Source organism: Podarcis pityusensis (assembly GCF_964106645.2).
Source record: "Podarcis pityusensis genome assembly, chromosome: 9".
Classification (NCBI taxonomy): domain Eukaryota; kingdom Metazoa; phylum Chordata; class Lepidosauria; order Squamata; family Lacertidae; genus Podarcis; species Podarcis pityusensis.
Window position 1 is genome coordinate 54,610,110 of NC_138034.1, and position 14,670 is coordinate 54,624,779.

Consider the following 14,670-nt stretch of genomic DNA (forward strand, 5'->3'; position numbering starts at 1 on the left):
AAAATATACATGCTATACTTCAAATCCATTTTGTGGTAGGGAGCTACAAATGTGCACACCATCTCCTACATTTCTGCAGCACCTACTATTTAAATGAGTTCAATATTGGGACACCTATCTTATGTTTGTTTGGAAGAAACAGGAGAATATCAATTCCAGCATACCACAATGCACAATGCTCTGTAAAAATCCTCCATTTTAAGTTTTCAGGGTTGCTACAACGTGCTGGCATCAGCTTTAAAACGTTGGCATGCTTTTAGTCCTGGCACTCTACCTGGATGTCCAGAAGATAATAGTTGCTAGAAATGTTTTATTAACTGAATTTTATGCACTGGCTCCTATTCCTTGTTAAATCACAAAGGTACTGGCCTCCCAGTTTAGACTACTGAATGCGCTCTATAGAGGATGTTCTTGAAAACAGCTTGGAAATTTGCAGTGGCTGACAATTATTTTCTCTATATAATTCAATGTGTTTATTATTGTCCATAAAGCCCTACATGGCCCGGCATACCATTTTCCATATGTACCTTCCCTGAGAAGAGAAGACCTTGTGCCATCAAGTATAAAAGTTAATTCAGGAATTGTTCATTTTACAGCCATGACAATAATTAAGGTTGGGGGCCTGCCAAGTATCAATGCTGTTTTGACACCTGGTAATTCTTTTGCTTTTTAAAACGATAGGAAACTTAGCACGTTTATTGCTTGCTGCAGGGAAGGTATAACCTAAATTCTGGGGTTTACATACTGGGCTAGATTCACAGTAAGAAATTCTCAACTCTGCTCACAGATTTTGCATGCAAGTTTTATGACAAAGCACATTTAAATGATAAGGTCAAAGACTGATGCCTTACTGGCTTTTTCCTTTAAAAGAGCCACTTGCTGCTTAAGGTATTCGATAACTTGATCTGCTTCTGCGCCCTTCTGCTCCAGCCTGTTCAAAACTGCGTTGTTGGCTGCCATTTTCATCAAGGAACGGACAAAAAACCTAAATAAAAGGAAACAGGATGATGTGAACATTTTATTAATGCAATTATCTGTAGCTCTGTTTTGAATTGACTAAGAACCAGCCACTGCCAGCGCCGTAGAACATCTAACAATAGAGCCTATTGGGTTTGCCCTGTTTAACTTAAAACACTCAGATTAAAAGGAATTGTCAAGCTGATTTTGCTGTGTGACACTATTTTCCAGTATTCTGGAAGAAAAGTGATTATGGTCTACCATCTGTAACAAACATGTTTCTTAATTCTACTTTTTATATAATGCAAGGCTGAGTCTGCTAAAGTTAGGTCGTTTTAACCACTATTGATTTCCAAAAGAGCACTAAGGTGTAGGGCAGGGGTGGGAAACCTGTGCTCCTCCTGAGGTTGCTGGACTCCAACTCCCATCATCCCTGACCATTGGGCCATGCTGGCTGGAGCTGATGGGAGTTGGGTGTCCAACCACATCTGGAGGCCCATAGGTTTTGTGTGGCACTGCCAACTTATCAATAAAAAAATAAATAACTTTGCCAACTGTCAACACTGGAAGGGCTATGGAAGTTAAAGGGCAATATCCGGTGATGTTCACCCACGTGTGCATGGAAATCAATTTCTGCAATGGAACTTTCTTTTTCCCCACTCCAGCCCTAGCCCCTCTTGCCTCCGCCCTGACACACCTCCAATATTTGCTCTGGAAGGTCCTCCAACCCCCCTGGAACATATTTGGGAGCAGGAGATAGAGGGGGAAGGAAGTTGTAAAAATCCCATTACACAAGCAGACATTTGCTCTTGCTACTTTACCCAGCATAGTTATTGATATTATTTTTTTCTGAAAATATATTATACAATGATATTATACCTTTTTTTAAAAAAAAAGAGCACATAGTTAATAATAATCTCTACTTCTGAACAAACCTAAAACAGCAAGCCTAAAACAGCAGCAACATGTATCCGTTATAGATCTCCAGGAAGTGATATAAAGGAAGAATTTTGTATAATCAAAACTGACTGAAACCGGCATATATAAGAGGAAAATTCACAGTGCAAGTATAAACTTCAAGGCAGTAAGCTGTAGTTTATTTCTGTGAGCATGAAGATCCAGAGCAAAAAGACAAAGAAACATCTTCTGTAATCTGCACAGAAAAGCAATTCACCTTCTGCATCGTGCAATTCCTGGTTTTTAAAGATTCCCCTTTCTTTCTTTTCGTACCAAAATAACCTAGCAATTAAAGCTGAAGGACTGATGTTCAAAGAAAAAAGGCCTCAAGTAGGTTTTAGATTCCAGTCCCGATTCCAGGGAGATTTTTAAATTAATGCAGGATTAAATGTATGTTCTATGTTACTAGACAAACACAGCCAAATGTTGTTTTCTATTCTTCCCTCTGTTCCCACTAGAAATGAGAACAGTAGAGTACTTTCCCCCAAGTACTCTACGAAATCTAGAATGCTGTAGACAGCAGAAAATGTATGACTGCTGAAACATGGATCTACAGCATAGCTGCCTTGTCTGAAACATCAAATTCTAAATTGTGTCCTTTGGTATTGCCCCATTCATCAGATCACTTCAATTGTACTTTTTATATAAAAAAAACTAGTTTCTGAAAAATACATTGTCTAAGAATACTATTCATAATACTTATGGGCTAACCAAGTAACTATATACAAAACATGCTACCATACAACATAATTATTAAAGCAATAAAATATCCAGTTTTCATTGGGATAAAGACTTCTCAACTTCTTATAATTTGTAGAAGATAAAATTGGAGGATTATTACAGGGATTATTCTAATTATTCTAATACATTGTAATTACAGGAATGTCATGGAAAAAACCACAGCTATAAATCAAACTAATTTCTGATGAAGATTGGAGGGGAATAACTTGCTTCAGTGACATGATTATCTGGTTATTTCCTTAACGCTGAGAAAAACACTAGGTTCTTTTCGCTAATCTGAGAACAATTCTAGCTGATAAAATAATTATGAACCAAGAGTTCTCACAACAAAGAAGACATTGTGATATTCACAAGTTGTGCATTTGGTTCTATCTAGCCTAGTATTATTCTTTAAATTCATTTCTGAAGCATCTGCTTTCAATATACAAGTCTTAACACTTCAGACACAGCATTTAAACAAAGAAATAGAGGCTTCTTACTAGCAAACTGTATTTTAAGGATCCAAAAATATACCCTGACAATTTAAGAAAGCATGCAAGTTATATAAAATCAGTATTAAATGCAATCCTGGGCTTTATAGACCAAAATAATGAGGACAGTAACAATAAAGGAATCCCCCAAATGACTGCACTTAATCATGTGTCAAAGAAACAGAACAGTTGTCTGATAGAAAACATGATCACTTTACCCAGTGTCATTCTTTTACACCCGCAGTTCACTATGCCATGCACTGTCAAATCAAGTAGAAAGAAAAGAAATCTATCTTCTTAAGCCCATATAACTGGAATGGTTAAAAAAGAGGGAACAACCCTTATTATTCTGCTAGTTTCTGTAATTACCTGAATATTAATATTTGGTCCAGTGCTGAAACTGAAAGCATAAACCAGATCCAAAAGCACCCAGCCACACTGTTCAGCAGCAACTGGCCCTGGTCAGCTATTTATAAACACACCACTTCAACAAGATATTAGGATGGTATTTCAGTCATATATTTGGACTACTGCTTAGGTTTAGAAAATATTCTGCAGTTGATATGCATGTAGAAATGTACTAGTTTCACAGTTATCATACTGAAAGTCTGGAAAGACCACTTGAATTTGGCCACAGTAATTGCGGGATTAATGAGTTTTATGGCTACAAGGCAGAATTTTTGAAGCTAACACCTCTGGCTTTTCCCCATTTTCACTCTGGAAGCTCTCTGGTCATTCAAGAGATAACAGATTTTCTATTTTCTATTCAAATAATAATTTATGGGTTCAACTATAAGACAATTACTGCTTCAAAGCTGCAGTGATTGAAAATTAACCTATCCGTGCTTTACAAATATTTCACAACTTGTTTAATTTGTGTTCAGAAACAACAGTGAGAGAGCCTAGCAGTGTAACAGTATAGATTGTCATTTTATGCCAGAGTGACACTGGTACAGGACTGTGGAATGGCATGAACGTAATTAACCATGGTTTAATTATCAAACAGGAATGGCCCAGTTCACATGTATCACTAAGCCAAACTATCGCTTAGTGAGAATGCGTGAGGGTTCCTAGACAAGAGACGGCAGGTGCTGAGCATAGCCACAGTTTCACATAGGGTGTCATCCAAACCCAAGTTTGCAGTTTGTCCTCTCCAGACAAATCACAAGCCATAAACTGTGGGCACTGTTTTATAGTTTGCGGTTTATCTGGAGTGCACAACCCACAAGCTCAGGTTCACACGGCAGGTTCAGCCAAACCAAGGTTAGCTTGGCAGGGCAACAGTAGGACAAACAAGGGAGGAATGTAGTGGCCGTGATCTCTACTCTGGAACCAGCACACTCACGATTTCACATTGAATTTGGCTTAGAGCTACATGCAATCCAGGCCACAGTGTGGGATATCCTACAGCCGATGACTTAATTATTCCATAAATCACAAATGCTTTAAAAAAAAGAGAGAGAGAGCAAGCAAAGGTCCTTAGATTTTGTATTTCAGCCACACTGACACAAGGCAGATCAAGCATTTTCCCCCTGTTTGGATTAAGCAAGGGAAACAAATGTCAGCATTTAAACAAACATACAGAAATATAAACTTTGCTGCAAACTGTTTTTTTTTTAAAAAACCTAGCACAGCTGTTTTGGTAGAACATGAGAATTTCAGTAGGTTAAGTTCAGCTGCAGGACTCTTGAACAAGTCAAATCACGATCCTACTCAATTCACATTGCGAAAGCTTAGTTGAGAGCTCTTTAGTAGCACTTAGCAGATTTCAGTTGAATCACTTCATAAACTTTTTACTGCTGCTTAAACCTACCAATTTCAGCGTACCTGTGCAACAGATTTCTTAAATAAATAAATAAATGGGTGATCTGTAAGAGTTTACTTCCACTTAAACTTTCTTATATTAAGCTGCACTTACTGGGAGTAAGCCCCATAAAACTCACAAGAAATTTACTTCTGAGTAAGCATGTACAGTGGGACGCGGGTGGCACTGTGGGTTAAACCTCAGCGCCTAGGACTTGCCGATCGCATGGTCGGCAGTTCGAATCCCCGCGGCGGGGTGCGCTCCCGTTGCTCGGTCCCAGCGCCAGCCAACCTAGCAGTTCAAAAGCACCCCTGGGTGCAAGTAGATAAATAGGGACCGCTTTATAGCGGGAAGGTAAATGGCGTTCCGTGTGCTGCTCTGGTGCCGGTTCGCCGGAGCAGCTTCGTCACGCTGGCCACGTAACCCGGAAATGTCTGTGGACAGCGCTGGCTCCCGGCCTCTAGAGTGAGATGAGCGCACAACCCCAGAGTCTGTCAAGACTGGCCCGTACGGGCAGGGGTACCTTTACCTTTACCTTTTCAAGCATGTACAGTACAGTGATGTTACTCAAAGAAAGCAATGAAACTAAGAGTACAAGGTTAAGCACTTCCTCAGTAGCACTATATGTAAGATAATACCGATAACAGCTGAAAATAGATCACCAGGGAATTTTTTTAACAGGTTCTGTTACAACAGAGAAGTCTCCCTATGACTAGTGTATCTATTTTGAACTGCTAGGATTTCAATCTCTGTTGTCTAGTTCAGGCAGTGCACTGATATCCTACACAATTTCTACACTGAGCAGAATACAGCCATACAAAAACCCCAAGCAAAACTGCTCAACATCTACAATTCTAAAGATAGTCATTGCAGAAGCGGTATGTCAACAGCGGTATGGAGACAGATTTTACCGCTGCCAAACAGGCAAGTTGCTTTTCTATTTAAAACCAGAATGCCTGTTCAGCTACAGATATTTTTTAAAAAAAAAATCTCTGGATACACTCTTCTCTTTTGTCTGCGCTGTAGCTGTTTAGGACGGTGGCCCTAGTTTCTAACTCTCAGAGTCCCATATCTCTTTGTCATTTTGGCAGAACATTTTACTGTATGGTAATTGGAATAATTAGGCCATCCCAAGTACATTTTTAATATCATTCCTAATAGGAATACAAACCCATTCAGACCACAAAGTCCCCCCCCCCCCTTCTAAATACAGTCTATAAAGTATGTTGAGTTATGTGGGAACAATCACACTTGCTGGTTTAGGAAATCTTTCTGGCCACCCATTCAAGACTGAGCTAACGATTCCACTTCTGCTCTCTGGATACTAAAATCAGGATGCTATAACAAAGATATGTACAATAACTTCTCTTTCTCACAGGCTACAATGGTGCATTTGCCAGCTAGCTAATCTTATCACAAACATACCCACACCATGTTATATATTGATTTGAGTTCTAAGCAGCGTTCGAAATTTGCAGCTGCATTTTGTACCTGGCTACTGGCCACAAGCCTGGGGATCCTTGGATCTTGACTGTTTTCACACACCAGTAACACATTCTGTAGAATTCTATCTGTTCTATTTTATCTATGCAATCAGAATGAATTTCAGAAACCAAAAAGTCATACAGTCGTACCTTGGTTCTCGAATGGGATCCATTCTGGAAGTCCGTTCACCTTCCGAAAATGTTCAAAAACCAAGGTGCGGCTTCCGATTGGCTGCAGGAGCTTCCTGCATTCAATCAGAAGCCGTGTCGGATGCTTGGCTTCCAAAAAAAGTTCACAAACACTTCCGGGTTTGCGGCATTCGGGAGCCAAAACGTTCGAGTCACAAGGCGTTTGAGAACCAAGGTACGTCTGTATTCAAAATATGACTTTCCAGACGTCTGGCCCCAAAATGGCAACTAGGCATTCCGTTTTGGTGACTGTAACCCTGGTTTAAGAAGCCATTTGGCGCCTAGCTTATATAGCTGAGTTTTTAATACTGGTTCTAAGCTACCATGCACCCATGTTACTCACCCTTACAAGTTCTCTGTGGAAGCTTTCATGCTTTACAAAAATAGAAAAATAAAAGTATTATGCCTAACCGTGGAAGTAAAAATAAAATAAAATAAAATACAACAAAAGCCTGAATATGAATTTGTACAGAAGCATTACCTTTGAAAAAAATGGGAAAATGCATTATTTTTCTTTTTAAAAAATCTTATTATATTGGTTCACCAACACATAATCATATAGTTAATTCTACAGCCCTGAATGGGCAAGGGAGTTAGCTTTCTTAAAATTGAAGTCACACAGGAGAACAATTTAAATTGCAAATTGGCTCTGCTTGGCAAGCAGGTCTTTTCTCCTTCCAGGTGTTGAACAAAGATGATCCCAAAGCAGTCTCGACCGAAATAAAGCTTCAACCAACACTTCCACCTCTTTCCTCATCTTCATACAACTGTTCTTAGTCTAACTTGGGTGGAATGGCATAGTCACTTGAATTTAGACTCCCAAATGACAGCTGCACTGACAAGATAGAAATCACATTCCTTGATCATCTGCATATTTACTCAGAATCAAGTCTCCCTAAGTACAAAGTATGGTATCCAATGAAGTAATCTGGTTAGTGCAAGGACTTCTGGCTGTGGAACGTAACTTCCGGTTCCACTGATTGCACCCCACTAGATCTGTTCTGGAGGTTCCTGAAACCCTGTGGAGCAAATCTGGGGAAGATGGGGGGCAGGCGAGGAAGTTCCGTTGCGCATACAGAAATATATGTGCTAAACGGATCTACTTCATTGGACACTACCTAGTGAAACTAAGAATTCCCGGCCTGCAATGGATGCCTAGGATTACAGCCAAAACAATTTCAGCTAAAAATGCAGGCTGTTATCAGCATGGACGTACCGTAGTTCACTTCAGTCCAAATGAACCCAATACCTTCGCAAAAAAAAGTAGTAAGCAGTGAAGTTTGGAGAATTAATCAGCAAATTTTCAATTAACTTTAGTACATACTGAAAAATAGGTACTTGGTCTATTTAGACTGGGATCTTAGGTGTTTGTTGACAGAAGGGGTTTCTAACAAGGAAGGGTTCCTCCCATGAAGGAATTCTTCCTCCATGAACAGAAGCTTCTCCTGATCACAAATAAAAACTTAGGACCCAAGCCACTAATAATTTATTTTTCGAACACCTTATGCCTGAATGGCTTGAACCTCCTTCTATAGCTAAAGGCAATCTCCCTGCTACACAAGGGATAGTTTGAAGTCCCATATACAGTACTGTTGGATATACATGAAACGCTGTCTGGTGTTCCACCCAGAAACAACACTTACACAATAGACATGTTTAATAGCCTCCACATGGCTCTGGTACAGCCACAGTTTTCTGATCCATTACCTGCTTCTGGCCTTTTAAATTCCAGACCAGAGCTGCAACTAGCAAATTATCAACCACTGACCAGAGGATTGGCTGTATGCATAAGAGCCAATTTACACTCCTACTCAGCCAAAGCTCACTGGAGGGCCATGGGCGGTCACCCTCTCTCATTCCTTAGGCCAAGCCTGCTTTGAGATCATCTGCATTCAGCACCTGGAGGGAGAAGGGACCTGCTTGCCAAGCAGAGCCAATTTGCAGTTTAAATTGTTTTCATGTGTGACTTGAATTTTAAGAAAGCATTCTATCCAAGCAGTTGCTAAGTTCCACTTAAACATTTGCACAAATAAAATCTCAAGGAAAGCGCAGAGCATTGGAATGCTTTTGGAAAGGCAAGGCTTAATGTGTGACTGAAGAAAGCATCATTGGATGAGGAAATCTCATCAGAATGGGACCAGTGTGGAAACAGAAGGCGAGATGGCACAACTTTCATGTTAAGGAGAAAGGGTTGGGAAGAAAGAAGGTCTATGGATAGCCATCTCCTTTCACAGAAGCCAAAGTTATCTTCATTGTTGGGAAGTTATTGCTAGTTACAATACCATGATGAACTGGATAAGTGTTAACAAAACTGAAACCTGGCAAGACAAAATAAATTATGATTAGCGAGCTGGAGAAAGTGTGCATCTCGGGTGTGCTCCAACACACGACTTTGATGCTTGACTCCTAAAGCCACAGCTCTGGTTAGAAACACATCTTACCAGATTTAGATGGTCAAAGAGGCAGCTATAAATTGTCCTCTAGCCAAGTTCTCACCACTGTTATTCATCCAATGGCAAGGTCTTACTTAGATTACAAAAACATGCTCGACGTTGGGCTCTCCTTAGAAAGTTAGTAAGCTTAACCAGTTTAAAATGCAGTAGCCCGCTTTTTGGAAGTAGTTCCAATCCGGAGTCCATTTTAACTGGCTGACATCCTATGGAATATTCTCCCTAGAGAACTTCAGAGGGCTTCCTTTTGCATCCACCATCAGCAGCTTAAGATACTTCCCCCACCCAAGCATTTATGTTGTATAGATTTATGGTTGATCTGTTATTAGTCTTGTTTTGAGCAGCTGTTTCAGCTATTGACTGATATTTTTATGGGCTTTTAAATTCATTAATGGTTTTTTAAAAAAACTTTTTACATGTTGGTTTGAATGCCCATTTGGCTGGAAAGGTGATTAAGTAGTTGTATAAATAAACTTGCACCACAGGCCATATTACTATGGCACAAACATACAATTATTCCTTTCATTTATGTTACTACCCACAATTAAATTTACATTCTCCTCCCCCAGGTTCCAGAATGCCTAGTCCCTGCACTCATTTTAAAGCACAGTTACCAGACCTTCATACAAAAGCTTCTGCTATGGGCCAAAGAGTGCAATCCTATACATGTTTTATTGCTGGTTTGGAAAGAAGTGTTATGTTGTCATAGTGAACTGCATTTTATTATAAATTCTGTTTTGGCTATTTTTTAACTGATGGGCTTTCTGCTGGAATGAGATATACTTCCAGGTAGGTGACTAGGGAACAAGCCCCACTGAAGACAATAAAATTAATTTCATCGATCATAGAATTTTAAACTTGGAATGTACCACAAGGGTCATCTAGTCCAACCCCCCTGCAATGCAGGAATGTTTCACCCAATGTGGAACTCGAACCTATGATCCTGATATTAAGAGTCTCATGCTCTACTGACTGAGCTATCTCAGTAAACGAGCAGACAACCAAGCTGTGAAGCACATTAATTCTAAATGATATATTTAATGAGTTAAATATTTTTGAAGTGATACATTGAACAACAGCACAAAATGCATTTTGAAGATCCAAGTTTCATTGCATGGATATATTTCCATTTAAACATATGCAAGCAGGGAACAAAACTTAACAGAAGTTTTCAATTGAGATCTTAATGCTTATACATTTTATCTTTTCCATGCAAGGCATTTTAACCGAATTATACGGAAACATCCATTGTTGATATTCATCTGATATATTTTCGAGCTAATCATTGTGCTATGTTTTAAAGAGTGTTTCCATTATAACTGTAACCTGTGCTATATATGCAAACACAGAGTAAATACATTATGTGTGAAGCAGCATAGAAGCTGCCAGAGTTGAAAATAACTCCAATACTAAAAGAAAAAAAAACTCTTAACTATCTCTTGGGAGGCCACGATGAAATATGGAAACAGATGTTCAGTTTATTTAAGACATTTATATTCCACCTTTTGCATAAGCCTCAAGGCAGTTAACAAAACCACATATAAACAATAAAACACAAAAGACATAAAATAAAGCCACGGTGAGCTAGTACAAAAACTATTAAACAGCAACCTATACAATTTTTAAAGGGGTGATCAGATAATATGTAAAAATAAAAGGCTTGGGATTGGGATGGACTTTACCTGATGCCTAAAGAACAGTAAAAAAGGTGGGGTACTAAGTGAACATACTTATGGAATAAATTTATCCATAGAGAAGGTCCTCCAGTTCTTTAGATCAGCATGCTCACTGTTCTGTATTATTGCAATAAATGCTATTAAAAATAAAGGATACCACATTAGACATTTTAATAAAAGGTCACAGCTAAATAAATGGTTGGAAATATGGTCTGTATTTGAAGAAGTCAACTACATTATATTTACAGAATTGTTTGGCAACACCACTCAAAGATGTAACAAAATGCCTGGTATCTTGCAGCATTTAACTTATTTAACTTAGTGCTGTCATTTGCAGGTTTTTACATACTCCTCAAAGATCAAGGCACTCTGACTATACACTCTTATTGTTTATTGGGCAATCACTGCAGCTAAATGAGTTAGGTGGATTCAACACCAACTACATATTTGAAAGTCAATGCCAGCTTGTCTCCTTGGAAGTGAGAAAATCTGCAGCAGAGAAAGCTCCAGCTGCACACTTGTTTCAATTATTGTGCAAGACAAAAAGATATCCACTTTTAGCATTGCCTGGATATGTATAACGCTCAAAACCTAAACAGGACTGCTTCTTAAACAATATTCTTTGATTCCTGGTTATTGTAACAGGAGTCTCAAAACTTTCCTCCTCACCTCTACAAATGTATAGAAGAATCATGCCTTGAAAACCAATTCAGATGCTTCCATTTTTAGTATGTTTGTCCTTCATGCCTGACACATAGGTTGCAGTATTCCCAAATGTAGACAGGCACTCACTTTTACAGTAGCTTGCCTAATCTCAGAACAGTGCATTACAGAAAATTAGTCAACATATATAATGAGTGAGTCTGGCTTTTATAAAGTGAGAGGTAGTCAAACAACACAGTGAAATCCTATAACGTCTATTCAGAGGTAAATCCAACTGAGTTCACTGGGATTTACTACTACGTAGGAGAGAACAGGACTTCAGCCTAAGAAGCAAACAGAACACCCCAACAGGCACTGAATGCTGAGTAACAATAAGATTTTTTAAAATTCAGAGGTATAAGCCACAAAACATGTGGGATTTCAGCAGCATCACAATGCAGGAAATAAGCAAAGTTTTACTTAGGAAGAAGTGATGGAAAAGTGAAGTGAGAGAAGGAAAAAGGGAGACTGAATGGGCAAGAAGAGACTCAATCTGCAGGAGGTGATATCGAAGAAAACCATTTCTGGTGGATTTCCTCCACTTTGAAGAAAGTTTACAACTTTGGCGGCTCAGAAAAAAGTCAAGAGGGGAAACTGAGTAAGAAATGTACACACACATTGAAGCTAGAGGGTTGGAGACTCAAGACAGAAGAAAGCAAGTACTTGCTCACAAAGTGCATAGTGCAATTTGCTCCCACTATATGCAGTGGCGGATGCCAACTTGACCAGCTTTAAAATATCAAATTTGTGGAGGATAAGGCCACTGACAGAAAGGCCAGATGGCAAACCTTGCCTAACCAATGACAGAATTAAGAGTCCCCACCACCCTCTTCACTGCAGCAGGTTGTTCAACTCTCATAGCAAGCAAGATTAGGGAGAGCCTAGACAACTGGGCTACTGAGGGGATTCTAAGCAACTGGAAGAGTGATTTGCCATTTCAAAATGCTTTTTGCCAATGTGCACAGAGCAGAAGCATAAAAGAATAAAGGAATGGAAGCTACTTGAGGCCTCAGGACAAGCTTATAGGAAGAACTGTACCTACCAGTTCTCTCACACAAACAATCCCTCAATCCTCAACTACAGAATAAAAATGTCCTCTTCTCGTTCCTAGTCTAAGGAAAAACAGTTTTAAAAATGAAGCGCTATGGGGGCAGAACACAAGACTCAGAACCCCACTTTTGCTCTTTAACATGATCCACTCACTGCCAATGCCTACATTTTGCTTCCCCTTAATTCAATGTTACATAAATAGGTGTTAGCACAACTCACATTTAACAAGCACAGTCAGCGCAGAGATCCACGCTGCAAAATTCAGCAGAAGACAGGACCGCAAATCTGCTTCCTCTTCCCTGACAAATCTGTAAGCACCTGATATCAGGAGAGGCAGTATTAAGCACACAAATATCTCTGGAGAAAAGTCGTGTAAATTTAAGAAAGCACTGTGCTCTCAGGACATTGCACAAACAATATTAATCACCATTAGGTATTATACAGCTCACCATAGGGATTAGTAATTTTTGCACTGTGTTAAGCCACCATGATAATTTAAGAGGCACATGGCAGGAGGAGTTACAATATATTTCAGAAAGAGAGGGGGAATATAAGAATATGATGGAGAGTTACCAACAGAAACACACACTGAGGAGAAATGAGGAGTGACAGAGTTAGCTGAGATGAGTAACCACCAACTCACTTCTTGTGAAGCAGATACACCCATAGTTTGGGAGACTAGCTGCAGGCTAATTTTGTCCTTCCCATAATTCAGAGATTTAACCTGGCCACAACCCATCCAGCATTGATAGTTTCTCTCTACATTCGTCCCCACACCCTTCACTATCATATCTCACCAAGAGCCATTCTCAGAAATTGTTCTTTACATTCTCACGCTGCACCTTTCAGCACTATGCTTAGCGATAATTGCTTCAGGGCAATCTAGTAAACATCTGATAAACCTAATAATTGGAACCAAGGTTGGTGGAACTTAAATCTAGAATCTGCATCCATTTCCAAGGTTCAGTCTTGCGAAGATAAAGTACCTGTGAACATGTACCAAGCACTCTTTCCCATCCTGTCAAGTAATAACCACAACTAACTTTCAGGAGCCAAGAATGAAGATGAAGTTGGCATGCAAAGGAAATAGGAGGAATGTTTTCTTAGCTCCAGCATTTCAGAAGCTAAACACAGACTGCAAACCTATTACAGTATATGCTTCCAGAGGGATAGCTTTGTTAGTGTGTTGCAGCAATCTTTTGTGACATCTTAAAAGATGGATAAATTCATTTGTACACTAGAGTTACATACATGATGTGTTAGCACTTGACAGGAATGTAAAAAGCTACCTTGTATTGGGTTTATCTAGCCAAGTACTGTGCCCTCTGATGGGCAGTTCTCTACATCAACTGGTGCTGGTTTCTTTTAACTGTTGATGCCAGGGACTGAACTTTGGACCAAGCATAAGCTGACAGTATGTACTTGTACCTCCCTAGTGAGAAAAATGGGACCAAATAGTCCCAAAACTCTATATAAGACAAACTAGTTTAAAAGAACGACAGTGGCATCAGCTTTGGAACAAGCTTTCACCCAAACAAGACCAACGAGTGCCCATGCAGCCACCCAAGTTCACGACCTTCCAGTCCTTACATCCTCACTGTGTCCACAGGATACTTCTCTCCCCTCCCCCAATTGCTACTCTTTGCCCTCCCTTCACTTTTTCTTCCAAAATGCCTTTGAGCACTCTTTTACCCGGCTCCTCCTGTGCAAGTAAGGAAAAAAATATGACAAGACAATAAGAGGATTATGACTGTCCATAGGGTCTCTTTCCCCCACCTCCATTAGTGTGGCCTCTACAAATAGGCACTGTCACTATTACTTACATTTCATTTGCCACACTGACTCTACGACCACTTGCCTATACGAAATCCCAGTTGTTGTTGTTGTTGTGTGTGTGTGTGTGTGTGTGTGAGAGAGAGAGAGAGAGAGAGAGAGAGAAATCACCTATATTTTAGTCCACGAATGCTTATGCCAGAATAAAAACGCATTCGTCTTTTGAGATGGTAGGAGACCATCTCTTATTTTCTTTTTTTGGTGGTTCTTTCCTGCTGCAAGAGACCGACCCCTCTACAGAATATTGCCATTAGGGCAGCAGTTTTTCCAATTCCCTTATCTCCAACCCCCTCCCCCCCCTCCAGCAACGAGGGGCTCCTATGAAGCTTTATGCCATTTACAGGCCTTACCCTAAGA

The 14,670-nt window shown here is 39.7% G+C and overlaps 1 protein-coding gene across 5 annotated transcripts in view; it reads right to left on the bottom strand.

Annotated features, from left to right (window-relative positions):
• Positions 1-14,670, bottom strand: part of AIMP1 (aminoacyl tRNA synthetase complex interacting multifunctional protein 1) — a 35,939-nt gene that overhangs the window by 21,035 nt on the left and 234 nt on the right. For 2 of the 5 annotated variants that reach the window (XM_081020397.1, XM_081020396.1), the window contains exons 1-2: positions 3,495-3,580; positions 852-985 (exon numbers count right to left, since the gene is read on the bottom strand). In XM_081020397.1, coding sequence (XP_080876523.1) covers positions 852-985; positions 3,495-3,535 — 175 coding nt within the window. In that variant the 5' untranslated portion in view covers positions 3,536-3,580. Of the gene's footprint in view, positions 1-851; positions 986-3,494; positions 3,581-12,699; positions 12,799-14,303; positions 14,436-14,670 lie in introns of those variants that run through there. The other 3 variants (XM_081020398.1, XM_081020399.1, XM_081020400.1) reach the window with 3 other exon arrangements.